Consider the following 21,263-nt stretch of genomic DNA (forward strand, 5'->3'; position numbering starts at 1 on the left):
AGCACAACTTCATGCCCTTCTGTCCCACTGGCTCTGGTCAGCCTCACTTCCCCAGGTCTAGAAGCTGTAAAAACAGAGGTCAAGGTGTGTGGCATAAAGCATGAGCTCTAAAGAGGACCTCTGAGAAGGGAGCTGTGGGCTGCGAGGTCCTCTATAGCATCTCAGAAGGAAGCAGGGTAAACTGCCCATTCAGAGGGCCTGAATGTCATTCCAGAAGGTGGGCAGAGGGTGATGGATGTAAGAGCTTTAAGCAGGAAAGTGGAGTTCACCGTGCACTCTGGAATCATTCCTTTGGCTTCTGTGCAAAAGACAGTGGCCACAGAACAGAGACAATAAGGCTCTGAGTATGCAAAAGTAAGACTTGACATGTTTGTTACTCCTTTTCCCACACAAGAATTGCAGAGTAGTTACTTGAAAGACAATTGTTAGGTGCCGTGGAGTCAGTTACAGCTACTGGTGACCACAGGTGCAACAGAACAAAACATTGCCTGAGCCTGAGCCATCCTCACAATTTTTACTTTTTGAACCTGTTCTTCTAGCCACTGTGTCAGTCCATCTTGTTGAGGGTCTTCCTATTTTTTGCTGATCCTACGTTTTACCAAGCATGATGTCCGTCTCCAGGGACTGATCCCTCCTGATAATGTGTCCAAAGTACGTAAGATCAAGTCTTGCTATCCTCACTTCTAAGGAGCATCCTGGCTGTACTTCTTCCAAGAGAGATCTGTTCATTCTTCTGGCGGTCCATGGTATGTTCAATATTCTTTGCCAATACTATCATTCAAAGGCATCAATTCTCCTTCAGTCTTCCTTATTCATTGTCCAACTTTCGAATGCATATGAGGCGATTGAAAATACCATGGTGTGCTCTAAGTCAGGCACACCTTAGTCCTCCAGGTGACGTCTTTGCTTTTTAATGCTTTAAAGAGATTTTGTAGCAGATTTGCCTAATGTACTACGTTGTTTCATTTTTTGACTGCTGCTTCTGTGGGCACTGATTGTGGATCCAAGTAGAATGAAATCCTTGACAGCTTCACTTTTTTCTCTGTTTGTCATGATGTTGCATATTGGTCCAGTTGTGTGGATTTTTGTATTCTTTATGTTGTGGTGTAATCCGTACTGAAGGCTCTAATCTTTGATCTTCATCAATAAGCGCTTCAAGTCCTTTTCACTTTCAGCAAGCAAGGTTGTGTCATCTGCATATTGTAGGTTGTTTGCCATGTTCTTCTTCATACAGCCCAGCTTCTCATATTATCTACTCAAAAGGATCCCTGGTGGCACAGTGGTTAAAGTGCTCAGCTGCCAACCAAAAAGTCAGCAGCTCTAACTCACTAGTTGCTTCACGGAGAAAGGTGTGGCAGTTTACTTCCGTAAAGATTACAGCCCTAGAAACCGTATGGAACAGTTCTACTCTGCCTACAGGGTCACTATAAGTTGGAATAGACTCAGCTGCAGTGGGTTTGGTTTATACAGGTTGAACAAGATAGCATATGATCAAGAATCAACAGTACCGAAGGAAGAAGTATGAGCTGCATTAAGGGCATTAGCAAAAAACAAGAATGATAGATAATTAGGGACATGAAATTATTGTTTCTCTCCTGATGTCCCCATTGAATTCTCAGGCTTTGAAGACATCAGCTTCTATCTATTCTCTTTACTAGGGAGACTTTTTTCAGTTAGTTTTAATCCAGAAGATCCTACCCCTTTCCTCTTCTTCTCCCAGTAAGATATCACTCCCTCCCCATGTTCCTATCTGCTGTCTAACATTCGGCGTGGAACTTCTACCCTCTGCTTCCCCATGACCCTTGAACCAGGTTACACTTATTGCAACAGAGTTTAAGTGTTTTATTCCCAACCAAGAACTCTCTCTCTCTCATTCTCTGTCTCTCTTTATTCCCTTACCTGTTGCACTTGACTTGGAGTATGCCCTACATTAGGCATAGCTTTTCTGTGCTTAGTTTATCCAACTCCCTTCAATTCTATTATGTGAAATTTCCCTTCACACCATTAGGAACATAGAAAGTTAGAGCTAGCAGTGACCTTGGAGGTAACCTGGTCTGACCTGTTCATTTTACAGAGGATAGAACTACGTTCAAGGGAGGTTGACTTACACGAAGCCATGTGGCTAGTTAATGTCCTGGTTCAAGTCTTCTAAATCCCATTTCAACACTTTTTACAAAAGCCTAGGGAAAACAAGTGTCATTTCTCATATTCTTATGGGCTGAATTTTATGCCCCCCAAATTAGCGTCCAAGCCCTAACTCCACAACCTTGTTTGGAGATAGGATCTCTGAAGATGTAATCAGTTAACACAGGGTCATACTGGAGTAGGGTGGGTCCTAATGTAATCTGAATGGTATCCTTAAAAAAGAGGAGACCCAGAGGAGAGACGGCAGGTGAAGATGGAGGCAAAGACTGGGGAGATGCAGCCACAGCCAAGGATTGCCAAAGATTGCCACAGTCACCAGAAGCTTGAAGAGGCAAGAAAAGATCTTCCTCTAGAGTTTGAGCATGCGTGGCCCAGCCTGCACCCTCAGTTTAGACTCCTGGTCTCCAGAACTGTGAGATAATAAATTTTCGTTGTTTTAAACCACTCACTGTGGAACTAATACACATATCAGCCTCAGTTGACTTTAGAGCCAGGCTGGAGTAAGAGGCTGAAAAGAGTTCTCAGACCTTACGTGCACTCATGGGAGAAGACATTGGCATGAATATGCCATAGGCGCAATGTAGATGCTGGTAGCTCGTAGGCCACTTTTCAGCTCTGTTTCTCGAGCAAAACTTCAGCTCTTCCTGTGTTCAGTCATCTCGGGGCAGGTGGTGCAGGTGTTTATGGGTGGGGCGCTGGGCTCTGCTCATCCAGGGCACTCTGAGCTCTGACAGCCAGGGGCAGGGCTCGTCTGCTCTGCACAGCTGTGAGGAGGTAGTACCCAGGGAGAAACAGCTCTCATCGGTCCTCTCACAGCCGAAAATGGCCTCCTGAAAACTGAATTGAACACTCAAACACCTTTCAGGACAAGGTGCCAGCTTACCATTTCCCAGGGGGTGGTGATTGGACAACTTGAGCTATCAAAGCTGGTGACATTTGTGGTGCGGAGAGCAAAGTACCTGATGGTGCTCAGAGCTGAGTCTCGAGGGCCAGGTGACTGCCCGCAGACCTCAGCCCCTTCCAGATATGGCCTTTGGTGCTGGTCCCTCTCAGGAAATGCCAGGAGTGATACAGAGTTGTCTTCTTGGAGTTTGAGCTTTTTTGTCAAGAGTCCTGTAGTCAGAGCAATCTGGAAAAGCACGTGCAGCAACATGTCTCGAACCCAAGAGGGACTTCAACCTTCAGAGTGCTCTGGTTCTGACACCTCCTTCTTTTTTCTAAAAGGAGAGTTAGACGAAAGTCTTCGGCATATAAGAAGGGTACATCAACTCAGACTAACTTCAGTGAGAAAAAAAGAAAAGAGGGGTAGAGTATAGCATTCAAAGAACCCAAGGACAAGACAAAGTGTAAGGCTGGGCCTCAGGCCGGCTATATTCAGGGAAGTTGTCAGCCATAAGCCAGCCCCTCTGCCTCTCATTGCCCACGGGGCCTGTGAGCTGCCTTCTTCAGTTTCTCAATGAATACTCCCTCATTTTTCTCCGTCTCTGTACACTGGCTTTCTCTGCTTGCACGAGCACTGGCAAAGTTGGCCTTCTTCAACCTACCCTTCCACAACTGATCAATTCAAATACCTTCACATATCCTACGATGCCTCTTTTCCATCCGGCATAAGCCACAAGGTTAGTCAGGTATGTTCTCTGAGATTCAAGGGTTTATAAGGAGGGAGCCTCGTATGCCCCATCTGAATATGACAGGTGTTGACGATATTTAGACTACCTTCCCTTCACTACCTGGGCACATAAGAGCCCATTGGAATTCCCAAGTTTCTCAGAAATTGGCTAGTATGGTGTTATGTATTAACGTTCATAGCCAGGCTGTACGAGGTCTCCCCTTCTTCTCCCATCTTTCTTCATCACAGACACGCCCTCCCCACCCCAACGCTCCACACGCTGCTTAGATCTTCTAACACTGGCTTCCTCTTCCAATCTGTGGCCTGTAAATAGACTTCAAACGCTCTTAAATTCCTCACTAATGTAACACATCTAAACACAGCAGACCTCCTGCATTCATATATTCAACATGAATTGTTTCATCCGTTTTTAAGAAACCTGATGGCCCACAACGTATTTGTTTGTACTTTCCCTGGGATACAAATCTGAGCCATGTGTAGCAACAATTGTTAGGTGCCATCAACTCAGATCCATCTTATAGTGACCCTGCGTAAAATGAAACAAAACACTGCCCAGTCCTGCATCATCCTCATAATCGAGCCCATTGCTGCAGCCACTGTGTCAGTACATGTAGTCGAGGGTCTTCCTCTTTTTTGGTGACCTTCCACCTTACCAAGCATGATAGCCTTCTCCAGGAACTGGTACCTCCTGATAACGTGTCCAAAGTACGTGAGATGACGTTTTTCCATCCTTGCTTCCAAGGAGAGCTCTGACTGTACTTCTTCCAAGACAGATTTGTTTGGTCTTCTGGCCAAAATCAAAAGCAAACCCATTGCTGTTGAGTCAATTCCAACTCATAGGGACCCAATAGGACAGAATAGAACTATCCCCATAGAGTTGCCAAGGAGTGGCTGGTGGATTTGAACTCCCAACTTTTGATTAGCAGCCATAGCTCTTAACCATTGCACCTCCAGGGCTCCTGAATGAGGTATTAGCGCCCCCAGTTTACAGATGAGAAAATGGAGACTCAGAAAGGTTAAAATAAGTTGCCTATTCTCACATAGTGCTAAGTGGTAGAATTAGAATTTGAATCCTGGTCTCTAGCAACATTTACATCTATTATATGTATTTCCTAACATATTAGAAGGTATTTCTTTTGAATATCTAGAGGGAAAGGTATTTTAATCTTGGGGGGGATGTGATAAAATAAAACATTTCCTCCTCCATATGAAACATAGTTCTTCAAACTTCTATATTTGTGTAATGCTGAAAATGTCACTTCTTATAATTGCAAGATAACTGGTAGTTCTACTGTCACTTTCCACATGCTTTTCCCACTCCCATGCCTTACAGAAAGCTTATATATTGGCTTTATGTCTTTAGCCCCTGAAGTCTTTCTCAACCACTCCACTTAACAATTCTAATTACTCTATGCCTTTTGTATGTATTCTATAGGTCATTTTCATTCCACAGACACTTAAAACAGGCCAAGGCAAATGTAGAGCTTGGTTGGGTGATTGGAGGTTGGCCTATCAATCAATCATGAGCCAAAGGATAGAAAGCCAAATTGTTGCACAGGCTACAAGAAAGCTCAGAAAGACTCCCATACCGTTGTTTGCGCTGGTCCTGTCGTGGGTCTCTTAGTTTAAGTCTCGGCTAATTCCCAGAGTAGTCATTTTGAAACTCCTCCACCAGTCTATTCTTGTTACTGAGAAGGTTTTTCATAAAAAATAGGAGACAATGTGGTGCAGTGGGAAACAGAGGTCTAGGTGCCAATGTTATTATCCTTGTAACGGCTTTATTGCCTTGGGCAGTGTATTCGTTTTCTAGGGCTGCCATAAAAAAGTACCACAAACTGGGCGGCTTAAAACATTGGAAATTTATTCTCTTACCATTCTGGAGACTAGGAGTCTGAAATCAAGGTGTCAGCAAGACCATACTCTCTCTGAAAGCTCTAGGGGAAGATCCTTTCTTGGGTCTCACAGCTTCTGGTGGTTGCGATAACCGTGGAATATAGATGCATCACTCCAGTCTCTGTCTCCGCCTTCACATCCCACTCTGTACCCTGTGTCTGTGTTTCTTCTCCTCTTTCTATAAGGACAACAGTCGTATTTGATTAGGGCCCTCCCTACTCCAATGGAACCCTGGTAGCATGGTGGTTGAGAGCGTAGCTGCTAACCAAAAGGTGGCCAGTTCGAATCCACCAGGCATACCTTGGAAACCCTTATTGGGCAGTTGTACCCTGTCCTACAGGGTCACTGTGAGTCGTAATCGACTCTATGGCAACGGATTTAGTTTACTCCAATATGACCACTTGGGTGGGGAGTAAAAGGAAAAAAAAATTGGAAATATTTTTACCCTGTTTTCACCCAGAGGTAAATTTACAATGCCATGTGATAGACGTAGCTCAGTATGAATTTATTGCCTGAACTTGCACCCCGTCTGCCACGGCGTCACTGGCATAGAGTGGGTTTAAAGAAGATGGATTTCCACACATACCTCCAATATCTCCACAGCAATTTGATTTTATTAGTTTCTGCATGGCATGCCCACCAGCTTTCCCTCACAGTCTGTTGGCCAAACACAAACAAACTCTGTCTTTGTGTTGTAAGTTTTAGTATTCTACTATTTGAGAGAGAAAAAAAAAAAAAAAAAAAACCTTTGGGCATTTGCATTTCAAAATTTCAGCTGGAAACAGAAATTTCAGAATCTTGAAACATTTTCTGTTCTGTCAATAAACAAGGCGAATATAAACTCTCAAAGGCTTTTGCTATAGGTTAAGTTCTGAGCATAAACCTTATTGGAGTCACCCCACCTGCCACACACAGGTATTAGGTTCCATTAGGTTGGGATGTGGATGCACGTAGGAGTCATATTAACCTCTCAGAGGGAGACAGCTGAAAAGCAGCTGCCATGTCTAAAAATCAGATTTTGGAGTCATAAGGATTCTACCCAACTTGCAAGAATGTCAATACCTGACGTTCGTGATTATGAAAGCACATTGACTTTGTATTGAGAAAATTCCTCATTTGTCGTGCAGGTGAGTCTCCCATCATCCTGGAAACCTGCGTAAGCTTGCTTGGACCCCTGCTAACATGTATTAATGTTACTTTTCTGAATGGCCAAGACTCTCCAGAAAAGTCCTATATTTTGTAGTAGTAGTGGACCTGTATAAATTAGCTATTTGGAGTGTACAGTGTGTAAATCAATGTGGTTAAAGTGAAAACCGCCATAGTTTCAGAAGGCCTTGGTTTGGAATTAGGTCCTGCCATTCCCTGGTGTTGCAGCCTTGAAAAAGCCCCTCAATCCCTCAGAACCAGAGTTTCTTCACTTGTGATATGTGCTCATGATAACTTTTACTCCCCTTGTGGCTCACCAGGCAAAAACCAAATGAAACCATGTATGTGCACATGTATGGTAAAATTTATGGTGCTACACCAATGCCAATTAGTGTTACAGTGATAAAGCCAAGCTATTTTTTCTGGTTGTGATGTTACTAATGCTTGGCACTGATTTGAATCTGTGAGGAGGCCCTGTCTCATTCAGACAGGACTCCTTACATCTAAATTCAGTCGTCTGGGGGACTTTTCTGTGAAATACAGTCTTTTTAGCCAAAATAATATTCTGTTGGATATGGGGGCTTGCTGTAGGATCAGGAACACCTGTGGCTGGCAAGGACCCAAGAGATTGTAACTGTAGAGCAGAAGGACAGTACTCCCAGGAGTCCTTGAGTGGCGGCACAAAGGCTAGATAGAGTGAGACATCTGCAAACCAACGGGAAGTACAGATGAGGATTAACAAACACAGTGGTGCAGAGCATCAGGCGTCCATGTGGTTAGATGGGCTCTGTTCTATAGCCACAGACAGTAAATGCACACCTCTCTTTGTGACAATAACAGGATGACAGAGCTGGTTAGTTTGGAGAGATGGTGTGAAATGTCTGTATCTATAGAGGCTACATGAATCAGGTCATATTTATATATGGGCAGCATGGAGAAAAACAGAATGGACAAAGATCGAGTGTGGTGGAGGACCAGAGGCTAAAGTTTAATTTTCCAGAAAGGCTGTGGCCCTTATTTTAATAACAGAAGACTCTGCAATAAGTTCTCATTAGCACTCATAGATACCCAAAGGTGTTTCTGCACCTCTATCGTTATCTCTCTGCCTCTCTACACAAATAAATTCAGTATATGCCAGTTGACACTGGTCATGAATTGCTTTATCAGTATGGGGAAAAAAATGCTGTCACATTGAATTCTCTTAATGAATTGGATGGCTTCACATCTGGTTCAGAAAAGGAGTCAGTAGAAGAAAAATCCTCACAATGAACCTCTTTCATGGTCTCTCAGGTGGAGGGAAGCAGGGACAAATATGAATAATAATATAAATAATAAGTGTTGCCTCATTAAGCAATTATCTATTGAATGTGAACTACTAATTCATTCCTTCATACAATCAGTCAACAAAAAATTACTGAGTGCCTACAAAGTGAACAAGAGACTATACAGATGCCTAGCACATGATCATTTCTTCAAATAATTTATAAATTAATGGGGAGATAAGACATGCACACAAAGAACTGTAATAACGAGAAAGTAAGTTTTCAGAGGAGAGGTTCCAAATGTCATGGAGGCCCAGTGATCATTGCTGTTAGGTGCCATCGAGTCTGTTCCGACTCATAGCGACCCTATGCACAACAGAACGAAACACTACCCGGTCCTGCACCACCCTTACAATCATTGTTATGCTTGAGCTCATTGTTGCAGCCACTGTGTCAATCCACCTTGTTGAGGGTCTTCCTCTTTTCCACTGACCCTGTACTCTGCCAAGCATGATGTCCTTCTCCAGGGACTGATCCCTCCTGACAACATGTCCAAAGTATGTAAGATGCAGTCTCGCCATCCTTGCCTCTAAGGAGCACTCTGGCCACACTTCTTCCAAAACAGATTAGTTTGTTCTTTTGGCAGTCCATGGTATATTCAATATTCTTCGCCAACACCACAATTCAAAGGCGTCAACTCTTCTTCGGTCTTCCTTATTCATTGTCCAGCTTTTGCACGCATATGGTGTGATTGGAAATACCATGGCTTGGCTCAGGCGCACCTTAGTCTTCAGGGTGACATCTTTGCTCTTCAACACTTTGAAGAGGTCCTTTGCAGCAGATTTGCCCAATGCAATGCATCTTTTGATTTCTTGATTGCTGCTTCCATGGCTGTTGATTGTGGATCCAAGTAAAATGAAATCCTTGACAACTTCAATCTTTTCTCCATTTATCATGATGTTGCTCACTGGTCCAGTTGTGAGGATTTTTGTTTTCTTTATGTTGAGGTGTAATCCATACTGAAAGCTGTGGTCTTTGATCTTCATTAGTAAGTGCTTCAAGTCCTCTTCACTTTCAGCAAGCAAGGTTGTGTCATCTGGATAACGTGGATTGTTAATGAGTCTGATGCCCCGTTCTTCTTCATATAGTCCAGCTTCTCGTATTATTTGTTTAGCATACAGATTAAATAGGTATGGTGAAAGAATACAACCCTGAAGCACACCTTTCCTGACTTTAAACCAATCAGTATCCCCTTATTCTGTCTGAACAGCTGCCTCTTGATCTACGTACAGGTTCCTCATGAGCACAATTAAGTGTTCTGGAATTCCCATTCTTTGCAGTATTATCCATAGTTTGTTATGACCCACACAGTCAGATGCCTTTGCATAGTCAATAAAACACAGGTAAACAACCTTCTGGTATTCTCTGCTTTCAGCCAGGATCCATCTGACACCAGCAATGATATCCCTGGTTCCATGTCCCCTTTAGAAACCAGCCTGAATTTCTGGCAGTTCCCTGTCGATATACTGCTACAGCCATTTTTAAATGATCTTCAGCAAAATTTTGCTTGCTTGTGATATTAATGATATTGTTCTATAATTTCCACATTCAGTTGGATCACCGTTCTTGGGAATAGGCATAAATATGGATCTCTTCCAGTCAGTTGGCCAGGAAGCTCTCTTCCATATTTCTTGGCATAAACGAGTGAGCACCTCCAGCGCTGCATCTGTTTGTTGAAACATCTCAATTGGTATTCCATCAATTCCTGGAGCCTTGTTTTTTGCCGATGCCTTCAGAGCAGCTTGGAATTCTTCCTTCAGTACCATCGGTTCCTGATCATATGCCACCTCTTGAAATGGTTGAATATCAACTAATTCTTTTTGGTATAATGATTCTGTGTATTCCTTCCATCTTCTTTTGATGCTTCCTGCGTCATTTAATATTTTCCCCATGGAATCCTTCACTATTGCAACTCGAGGCTTGAATTTTTTCTTTGATTCTTTCAGCTTGAGAAACGCCAAGCATGTTCTTCCATTTTCGTTTTCCATCTCCAGCTCTTTGCACATGTCATTATAATACTTGACTTTGTCTTCTTGAGAGGCCCTTTGAAATCTTCTGTTCAGTTCTTTTACTTCATCAATTCTTCCTTTTGCTCTAGCTGGTCGACACTCAAGAGCAAGTTTCAGAGTCTCCTCTGACATCCATCTTGGTCTTTTCTTTCTTTCCTGTCTTTTCAATGACCTCTTGCTTTCTTCATGGATGATGTCCTTGATGTCATTCCACAACTCGTCTGGTCTTTGGTCACTAGTGTTCAATGTGTCAGATCTATTCTTGAGATGGTCTCTAAATTCAGGTGGGATATACTCAAGGTCATATTTTGTACTTGCTCTGATTTTCTTCAGTTTCAGCTTGAACTTGCATATGAGCAATTGATGGTCTGTTCCACAGTCGGCCCCTGGCCTTGTTCTGACTGATGATATTGAGCTTTTCCATTGTTTTTTTCCACAGATGTAGTCAATTTGATTTCTGTGTGTTCTATCTGGTGAGGTCCATGTGTATAGCCACTATTTATGTTGGTGAAAGAAGGTATTTGCAATGCAGAAGTCGCTGGTCTTGAAAAATTCTATCATTCGATCTCTGGCATTGTTTCTGTCACCAAGGCCATGTCTTCCAACTACTGATCCTTCTTCTTTGTTTCCAACTTTTGCATTCCAATGGCCAGTAATTATCAATGCATCTTGATTGCATGTTTGATCAATTTCAGACTGCAGCAGCTGATAAAAGTCTTCTGTTTCGTCATCTTTGGCCCTAGTGGTTGGTGCATAAATTTGAATAATAGTCATATTAGCTGGTCTTCCTTGTAGGCGTATGGATATTATCCTATCACTGACAGCGTTGTACTTCAGGATAGATCTTGAAACATTCTTTTTGACAATGAATGCAACACCATTCCTCTTCGAGTTGTCATTCCCAGCATAGTAGACTATATGATTGTCCAGGTCAAAATGGCCAATACCAGTCCATTTCAGCTCACTAATGCCTAGGATATCGATGTTTATATGTTCCATTTCATTTTTGACAATTTCTAATTGTTCTAGATTCATACTTTGTACATTCCAGGTTCCGATTATTAATGGACGTTTGCCGCTGTTTCTTCTCATTTTGAGTCGTGCCACATCAGCAAATGAAGGTCCCAAAAGCTTGACTCCACCCATGTCATTAAGGTCGACTCTACTTTGAGGAGGCAGCTCTTCCCTAGTCATCTTTTGAGTGCCTTCCAACCTGGGGGGCTCATCTTCCAGCACTATATGAGACAATGTTGTGCTGCTATTCATAAGGTTTTCACTGGCTAATCCTTTTCAGAAGTAGATTGCCAGGTCCTTCTTCCTAGTCTGTCTTAGCCTGGAAGCTCAGCTGAGACCTGTCCTCCATGGGTGACCCTGCTGGTATCTGAATACCGGTGGTATAGCTTCCAGCATCACAGCAACACGCAAGCCCCCACAGTATGACAAACTGACAGACATATGGGGGTCAGTGATCATACTTACCTAGAACTGGGGAAACAGGAAGATGTGAACAAAGTGGAATTTGAGTTGAGTCCCCCAAATTGGATAGAGTTTTGGAATATAGCGTTGAAGGAATGTGTACCATGACTATGAGCAGCATGAAAGTCAGAGTTGGAGAAATGATGAATAATGCAGTTTGAGCGAGGGCTAGTTATGAGGGGAAAACTGATTTATGCCAGTTATCTGGCCGGCAAAATTCACTGGAGAAGATTATTTGAAATTTGGCAAAAGTTATTGAGGAAGGATTATTCAAAGTCTTGAAGACTCTGCTAAGACATCCAAGCATTATTGGGAAGACAGAGGGAGATATTGGAGAAATGGAAACACAATGGAGAGATGAAGATAGTGTTGATGAAGAGGAGGGCTGGAAGGCAGGTACACCGGGTAATGGTTTATTACATGAAAGGTGTACAAGGTGAAAGGTAGACAGGGACTGGAAAATGAAATGGAAACGGGAAAATGAACATCAGAAGTGGCCATTAGTCCTTTGCAATAATTTAAATGTAAGGTTCAAGATATGGAACAAAGCTAAAAATCATTTTGGAATTGCATTGTGGGTAGCAGAAATAGTTTCTGGGTGAAGGTTTGGCTTTTGGTTGAACCGAGAAAGCAAACCAAAAGAGATGAAGTTGGGGATATTTTCTACAAAATCAATAGTGGATTATTCTAGGATTAAACCCATTACATGCCAAGGAAGACTAAGATGTAGAGAAATTAGAGGACAGCTAATAAATCCAAATTATGACCTTTGAGCTCTCTTTAAGCAAAAATGTCTCTAAAATTAACCAAATTTTATTCACAGAGGATGTAGACAAGAGAGCTTATTGAAAACAGAGATTGTGTGCTTTATAGCAAAACAACTATAAAGTGGGTCACCACTTTTGATTTATATATTGAATATTTGATGTGCTCTTAAGTGAGATATGGTTTTGGAGAACATTAGTTGTGCAATTCGAAGGGTGGAAAGTTTCTATTTGTCTGCTCTCAAGCTCAGATGCGTTAGAGAAATAGTAAGAATCTCCCATGTTTTCACTTTCATAATTTAACATCATTTAATTAAGAAGTCATAGGAAGTAGTAACTCTGGCTTTCTCCACCAAAAAAAAATTGTAAAGTAAATAAATGTGCTTGTTCCCCAGGGACTGTAGATGACCTTCTTCTATTCCACAGGGCACTACTGTAATAAAAGGAGGTTCAGGTATAATTTTTCTCCCAAAGTGGAGCAGCATGAGAGTATCTGGACAAGATCTGACTTGCAGATCCTTGTTCCTCTGTGACTCCGCAAATAAAAGATTAAAATGAAAGATAGTGATGCAAATTTGGGGGCAGAGGTTGAATGCTCCCTAAGTAAGAGAAGGTATCCCTCCTACAGGATGTCGTTGTTGTATGCCATCAAGTCCATTTTGACTCATAGTGACCCCCATGTCACAGAATAGAGCTACCCCTTGGAGTTTTCTAGGCTGTAATCCTTATAGAAGCAGATCACCAAGTCTTTGTCTTGAGTTCAAATCGTCAACCTTTTGGTTAGCAGCCAAGCACTTAAACATTTGTGCCGTCAGGGCTCCTTTCCTGCAGGAAAACACTCAGAAATTAGTTCAGGCTACTTGCACTTTTTTTCTATGGGCAACTTACAACAAGAATTGAGAAAAAAACTTAGAATTTACCCCAAGTTCGCTGTCCAAGATTCAATCCTTTGAGAATGGACCTTCCAGAATTGTACTTTTCTCTGGTCCATCCAGTAGGAAGGTAAGCCAGTGTGTAAAATGCCATTTATAAGAGCTTTGCCAGAGCCTCCCAGAGTCTCTCCAGAGTTTTAGCTCTAGATTTACCCAAATCTACAAAGGACTTGTTCTTTTTATGTATGCTCTTTTTAATTAAAATGCAAGAGGCACAAAAAAGTACATATGAATAAACAGGAAAGCTGAGTCAAAGAGCTAATTATACCTTGACACTTGTGTTCTGCTACTGTAAAGCAGAGCTTGAAGTCGCTGCTCTAATTGCCTTATGCTCCTCTTTGAAGAGAAGAAAAAACCTCCTACAAACTTCTTTTTTCTGCTTTTGGTTGATGGCTCCCAGGCCATGTTTCCAGGTCACAACCCTTCTTCTCTAAGCCCCAGGTTCATATCGTTGGAGCCCTGTAGGACACTCCTACTCAAATTCAACATGTGTAATGTTAAATGCAGTTTCATCTCCCCTCTCCAAATTATTACTGCTTCAAATTCCCTAGTCTCCTACCCTGCCTGGCTTAGATCCTTGGACTTTTCATTGTCTCCCTTTTTTCTTTGTTAAGCTGGTAGTCAAAAATTCCATCGTGTTCTCAGACTTTCCTTAGATTTTATTTATCCAACATTACTTCCCATGGCCGTTTTGGAAACTTCTCTCTTACAGCCAAGTCTGGCACTTTTCTCTCTTTCTTGAATGCCATGTTTATTTTTGTCCCCATGCTATATCCATACCATTCCCCTTGCCTGATCCTGACTTTTATGCTGTTACAAATCCTATACTTTCTCTTGGTCTCAGCTCTTCCATGGTATTCTATCTTATAGCCACAGTCCACAAAAGCCTTTTATTTCTCTGATTGCGTGAGGTGCATTCCGCCTTACAACCTGGCCCTTGGGCACCATAATTTTTTTTTTTGTTGTTGTTGTCTCTTAATCTGTTCAGAGTAATTAGAAGATATTTATCAAGTAGCTTTCCTTGATGCTGCTAGGTTTGAAAATCAGTGTGTATAGTACAAGAAGTATTTCAAGTACACAAATGACTGTAAACTAAACCAAGGAAATAAATGCCATGGGAGACTTGTACATTTGGCATCTTGCCACTCCAGTTGCGCTAGAAACTCCATAAGAGAACAACTTGGGCTCCTCATTTTTTTTGTACTTTGTAGTGCACTCAGCCTAGAATGAAGTGCACCACAGATGTGTAATCCTTACCAGACTCATTGACACAACCACAACAGCAGCAGCCACGTGCTGAGGGCATGCTAAACACCCAGTGCTTTGCGTGCATTCTCTCGCATCCTTACAGCCTTCCATGGTAGGCGTTATTAATCCATTTCACAGATGAAGAATCTGACTCTCAAAGAAGTTTCGTGCCCTACTCCTTACTCATTCCCTACTGGGAAATCATGTCTGTGATATCAACTCAGAGCATCCCCCAAATAACACTCTTGAGAGAAACATAATGCTTGTTTATAAATGGTGCTAGAGATAAGAGTACTATTGAGGCTTCTTTAAGAAACCCACTCCCTAAATATTTGACTTTATCTGGCTTTACACGTGTTCTTTTCTACTAAAAACATCCTGCCCCAACTCCACCTTTGCCTTGTCAATTGCATGTATGACCTACTTTAAAAAATAAATGAATGAGTGGAAGATAGACAGGTTGACAGGTAGATAGATAGATGATAGATAGATAGGTAGATAGGTAGGTAGATAGGTAGGTAGATAGGTAGATAGATAGATAGATAGATAGATTAGATAGATAGATAGATAGATAGATAGATAGATAGATAGATAGATAGATAGATAGATAGATAGATAGATAGATAGATAGATAGATAGATAGATAGATAGATAGATAGATAGATAGATAGATAGATAGATAGATAGATAGATAGATAGATAGATAGATAGATAGATAGATAGATAGATAGATAGATAGATAGATAGATAGATAGATAAAAGTGTATTTATTTACATAAATAAAAATTGGCCACTCATAGCTTGAAGACGGTGAAGCAAGGCTGGTATTAAGCTTGCTTAGTTTTAAGTTAAATTAGTTTTAAGTTTCTTGTAGGAAACTGGCTTTTACCTGATATCCATCCCACCTCTCTTCCATACACAGTCATTAAAATGTGTATCATTTTTCCTACGCACAGGATTTTGTCTGCAAGGCTGCATTAGTGCTGATGGGTCATTTTTCTCCCATCACACAAAGAATGAAATAGAGAAGCTGCATCTTTGATGAAGCAGTAATGGTACACATGTCTCAGGCCACTTTCGGGTTTTCTTTGTTCTTTTCATATGGCAATCCACAGAGGGACTTTACACCACTCTCGACTGTATGAAGAGTTTATAAAGACAGTACTAAGTGGTGGCACTAAGTGCATCTTCAGTAATAAAAATGGGAACGAGCTCCCCACTTATAAAGTCAAACTCATCTACCTTGGTATGTTTGAGGCTTGTATCCTGTACTGCTTGAATCGATATTTCCTGTTCTTTAGTAACACAGGGGAGATATTATTACTTCTCTTCAATAAGCTTTAAGAAGTTGCTCAGGCAGGAAAGTTTGCTAATAGAAAAAATAGGAATTGTAATAGGAAACGGGAAGAGGAAAGAAGGAAGTGCATCTTAGAATCAGCTCTTTCCCCATGTTTTGTCTTCCCATTCTTCTTTCTTGCTTGATTCTTTTCTACTGTGACCTTAATCCGTCAGCTGGCTGACTATATTTATTGAATCCCCACTGTGTTTAGAGCCCAATACTAGACACTGTGGGAAAGTATAAAAGAAATAAAATACATAATTTTCTCTTCTCCAGGAGGTTACAATCAGAAAGAGGATGATTGGTGAGCAAATACATAGCATTCCATTCTTAACGTTCAGTACTAAATTCCATGTCTGAGAAGCCTGAAGCAATGCCAAGAAATTCTCCACTCAACTTCCCACTGTTCTCTAATACAACATTCATTAGGCCTGGAGGAGAGCTGAAATCTAGTAACAAATTGAGTTCAACAAATAAATGTAGGGAATATTTCCTGGCATTGATATTTGACATGTAGCGGTATAAACCTCAACTCACAAACTCAGATGTGTAAGGAAGGTCATTTTATTTTTCTATAACTCAACTTGATTTCTATTTCAAGCTCTAATCCTTTGACTTGGTGAAAATGTGATCTCAGACAATTTTAGTTCCCTTCTTTCCAAAAAAAAAAATTTTTTTTTTTCTCTCCCTGGTTTGCTGTTGGCGTTAGGTGCCGTTGAGTAGGTTCTGACTCATAGCGACCCTGTGTACAGCAGAACGAAACAGTGCCTGGTCCTGCACCTGCCACACAATCTTTGTTATGCTTGAGCCCATTGTTGCAGCTACTGTGTCAGTCCATCTTGTTGAGGGTCTTCCTCTTTTTCACTGACCCTCTACTCTTTCCCTGGGATTATTCCTAAATTATGGTGAAAGAATTTGCATCATCCCAATCTTTCAAGTAGAGAAAGGTGGCATGGGAGCTGGTCTCCAATATTCTATATTCACAACTCAGGCACCTCCTAAATAGCTACCCAGCATCCTCATTCTTGTATGCATGGCCCCTTCAGTTCAATCTCTTTCTCTGCTATTTCTATGCTACTCTGGGAGCTGTTTTGTTGCTCCTACACCAAGTGTAGTATGGGGAATTAGTTGAGGTCACCTACATCCCTAGCCTGTTGTCATGGATTGAATTGTGTCCCCCAAAAATATGTGTGTCAATTTGGTTAAGCCATGATTCCTGGTATTACATGATTGTCCACCATTTTTTCATCTGTTGTGATTTTCCTATGTGTTGTAAATCCTACCTCTATGTGGGAATCGACTTGATGGCACTGGGTTATGATGTTGATGATATGGGATTAGTGGCAGTTATGTTAGTGAGGCAGGACTCAATCTACAAGATCGGATTGTTAAGATCGGATTGTTTTAAGCCAATCTCTTTTGAGATATAAAAGAAGTGAGCAGAGACACATGGGAACCTTGAACCACCAAGAAAGTATAGCCAGGAGCCTGAGTCCTTTGTACACAAGGTCCCGGCACTGAGAAGCTCCTAGTCCAGGGGAAGAGTGACGACAAGGACCTTCCTCCAGAGCCCACACAGAGAGAAAGTCTTCCCCTGAAGCTTGTGCCCTGAATTTGGACTTTTAGCCTACTAGACCATGAAAGAATAAACTTCTGTTTGTTAAAGCCATCCATATGTGGTAATTCTGTTGTAGCAGCACTGGATGACTAAGACATCTGTCTACCATGTGGCCTTTCTTCTCAGGGATCTCACTGCTGCTTTAAGTTCTTCCAAAATTCCACACAGATCTCCTCTGCTCCTTTAAACCTACCTGAAGTTTTGATACCCACCGGGGCGTAGCCATTAAATCAGAGAGCTATGCCTTCTCCTTGGCATTCATCCATGGCTATTGCTTGCGTTGTTTCTCTTCCAGGTTTCTTTCCTGCATGCCCACTTGGTGGCCAGGAAAGCTTTACTTGTCTCATATGATCGCTAACACTGATTACATCTGTCTCTTTCATTCCTCCAAGAGACTAAACTTTTAAAACTCAAATACAGGAAGATAATTTTTTTATCTTTGATTTCTGATTCATTTTCCTTTTCTGAGGCAACTAAAACACAATGACTTGTAGTTTAAATGAGAGAAAAGACAAAGGAGAAAAATGAAATATGAAGAAAAATCAATTGGTATTTCAAATTATTATTCCATCTGAAACCAAAAATATGTCGTTTTTTAATATTAAGAGTGACGCTTATTAGTCAATAGATTTTTTTTTTTTTAATGTAAAATGTTGGGGAAGCAAACGCATCTAGTAGTTTAAGTACAAATTATATAACATTAATGACATCCTAGTTTTGAGTATATTACTTAGAGCATTAATTTGTAGGTCAAGGGGCCTGAGTTCTCAATTCCTATAGCTAAATGACTTTAAGCAAGCCACATAAACTCTCTGTGTCACAATTTACTGATCAATACAATTCAAGAGTATCAGACCTTAGAATAGATTAGATTTTATCCCACTTACGAACTAATAACTTAGTTTATTACTGTTTCATGGATGCTGGCAGAAGACACGAGATCCCTGGGTCAGAGACCAAGGAATGTATTACTTGTGACACAACAAACAGCATACGCATCAGCACGGGTGTCAGTTCTCTTCATCCTCAAGTCTCATAAGAGAAAAACAGAAGGATTTAGGAATGCAAGAACTTTGTGTCACAACTGCAGAATATTAACTTGAGGAGTGTGCAATTTTATAGCAAGCAGTAAGCAAGACTTTTCTTTGAGGGAGTCATTACCTCAGCCGTCAAGTTTTCCCACTGCAAACACAATCCTGAGATATGATCTGGGTAAAGAGAGGTCAGGACCTAGCGTTCTTAGCATACACAGCAAGAATGAGCAGGAACACTCAGTGACCGTGGCAGATTGCCGCTCCCAACAAAAGTTGGCCTGGGTGTTGTTAAGTTATATAATTCCAATCAAGAGACAAAGATTCTGGTTTTGATTTCACTCCATATTAACTGTGTATCATGTGTTGAAGCATCCAGACCCATCTGAGTCTCAGTTTCCTGTTTCATAAAATGGGGATAATAATACCTGACATGCCTAACTCGTTGGATTGTTTAGGTATTCAAGGATGTGAAAAATAACTTCAATGATTTATATAAAAGTGAGAGATTATGAGAGCATCTATGAGACTTTAAAAGTATCGGGTTGATGTTTCATAACTATTAGTCCTGAGCCTGATGTTTTGATCAGTGTCTGGGGAGGCACATTTTTCCCAATGTGGCAGAAAGTTAGATGGAATGGCTAATGTGAGAGAGAAAATTCAAATGACAATAAAAAGTTGGAGAAATAAGTAGCTAACTAGAGTATGTTACCAGAACTTGTAAACCAAACCAAAAACCAAACTCATTGTCATAGAGTTAATTCTGACTCCTAGCAATGCTATAGGACAGAGTAGAACTTTACCATAGGGTTTGCAAGGCTGTAATATTTATGGAAGCAGACTGACATCTTTCTCCCATGGAGCAGATGGTGGGTATGAACAGCCGACCTTTCAGTTAGCAGCTGAGTGCTTAACCACTGTGGCACCAGGGCTCCTTGAACTTGTAAGCAGGAGTAAGGAATTATAGAGTTTTGAGGTCACCCTCCATCATGGATTGAATTGTGTCCCCCTAAAATATCTGTCAACTTGGCTAGGTCATGGTTCCCTTGTATGATAGTCTACTATTTTATCTTCTGATGTGATTTCTCTCTGTGTTGTAAATCCTGTCACTGTGATGTAATAAAGATGGATTAGTGGCAATTACATTGATGAAGTTTGCAAGATTAGGTAGTGTCTTAAGCCAATCTCTTCTGAGATATAAAAGCAGAGAGACATAGGGACCTCATACCACCAAGAAAGCAGCACCTAGAGCAGAGCGCGTCGTTTGGACCTGAGGTTGTTGTGCTGAGATGCTCCCAGACCAAGGGAAGACTGATACTTCACGAGGACTTTCCTTCAGAGCCGACAGAGAGGAAAAGCCTTCCCTTGGATCTGGCACCCTGAATTCAGACTTCTAGCCTACTGGACTGTGAGATAATAAACTTCTCTTTGTTAAAGCCATCCACTTGTGGTATTTCTGTTATAGCAGCACTAGATGACTAAGACACCCTCATTATGTCCTGCATTGACTGTCTTTACAAAAGTTAATTAATCACATCTATTGGATGCCATCGAGATAAGATAAATGACCTGGGATAGGAAAAGAAACATAGTCAGTAAGTGGACTGCTATTCCCTTTTAGAAATAGTGGACCATCAAGCTGGGAATTCTCAAACCCAGAGACATACCGATGACAAAGCAGAGCAAAGTGGTCCATTAGAAACTCTGCAATAAAGTTGGAAAACTAAATTGACAGCTTGGTAATAGGCCCCAGAGCATCAGAAAGAATTGAAAGTGGTGTTTCAAAAGAGAACATAAGGAGTTGTGGTAACTTTCCCTGAAAAAGAAATACCTGAAGCAGGCTGTCATCTTCAGGTGTATACAGACTATTATAGGAGCAAGTTAGTGATCAAGACAGGTAGAAGTAAGGGTAATGAGCTTAAGCAGAGTAGAAAAGGTGACTTTAGACACTAGAGAGAATGTGTTGATATTCCAGTTAACTGAAGGACCTAGAGTTCTCTAAGCAGAAGGTAGATTTAATAATAATGCATGTTGACCGAGTATCGCATATTTTTACTGTGATGGGCACTACTCATATTTTATTTATTGAATCCTCACGGCAACCTTCTAGGATATATTACATTGTGCCCATTTTAGAAACAAGGGTACTACTAATGATCAGGGAGAGCAAACAATACGCTCAAGGCCCCAGAGTTGGTAAGTAACTAAGCTTGTATTTTATCGCAAGTATATGTAACTCAATGGCCCATGTTATTCCCGCTTGGCTACACTGTATTGAACACCTTTAGTTTTCTTCGGGAAATAGCCACTAGAAATTTCTTCTACTGCTTAACCCATTATCTAAACACTTTTATTGCTTTGTACCTTTGGGAAAATATTCAATTATAATTTTACTTTTTGTTAATTTCATGTAAGATAAACCTGGCTGTTCTTTTGTCCTGACCTACTGTGTGCTTAAAGCCAACATGTTACTTTTGTGACAAAGACATTGATCTTCCCACAGGTGACTTGTATATAGGAGGAGTGGCTAAAGAAACGTACAAATCCTTGCCCAAACTGGTCCATGCCAAAGAGGGCTTCCAAGGCTGCCTGGCGTCGGTTGATTTAAATGGAAGGCTTCCAGACCTCATCTCGGATGCCCTTTTCTGCAATGGACAGATAGAGAGAGGATGCGAAGGTACTGGATCTTTGTTTCCACACTCTAAATAAT

General features: G+C 41.2%; 1 protein-coding gene across 21 annotated transcripts in view; it reads left to right on the forward strand.

The window, feature by feature from the left end:
* Window positions 1–21,263, forward strand: part of NRXN1 (neurexin 1) — a 1,236,536-nt gene that overhangs the window by 632,688 nt on the left and 582,585 nt on the right. For all 21 annotated transcript variants that reach the window (XM_049870248.1, XM_049870249.1, XM_049870253.1 and 18 more), the window contains one exon: window positions 21,057–21,230. In XM_049870248.1, coding sequence (XP_049726205.1) covers window positions 21,057–21,230 — 174 coding nt within the window. The remainder of the gene's footprint in view (window positions 1–21,056; window positions 21,231–21,263) is intronic.

This window comes from Elephas maximus, chromosome 26, assembly GCF_024166365.1.
Source record: "Elephas maximus indicus isolate mEleMax1 chromosome 26, mEleMax1 primary haplotype, whole genome shotgun sequence".
In the NCBI taxonomy this organism is placed as follows: Eukaryota; Metazoa; Chordata; class Mammalia; order Proboscidea; family Elephantidae; genus Elephas; species Elephas maximus.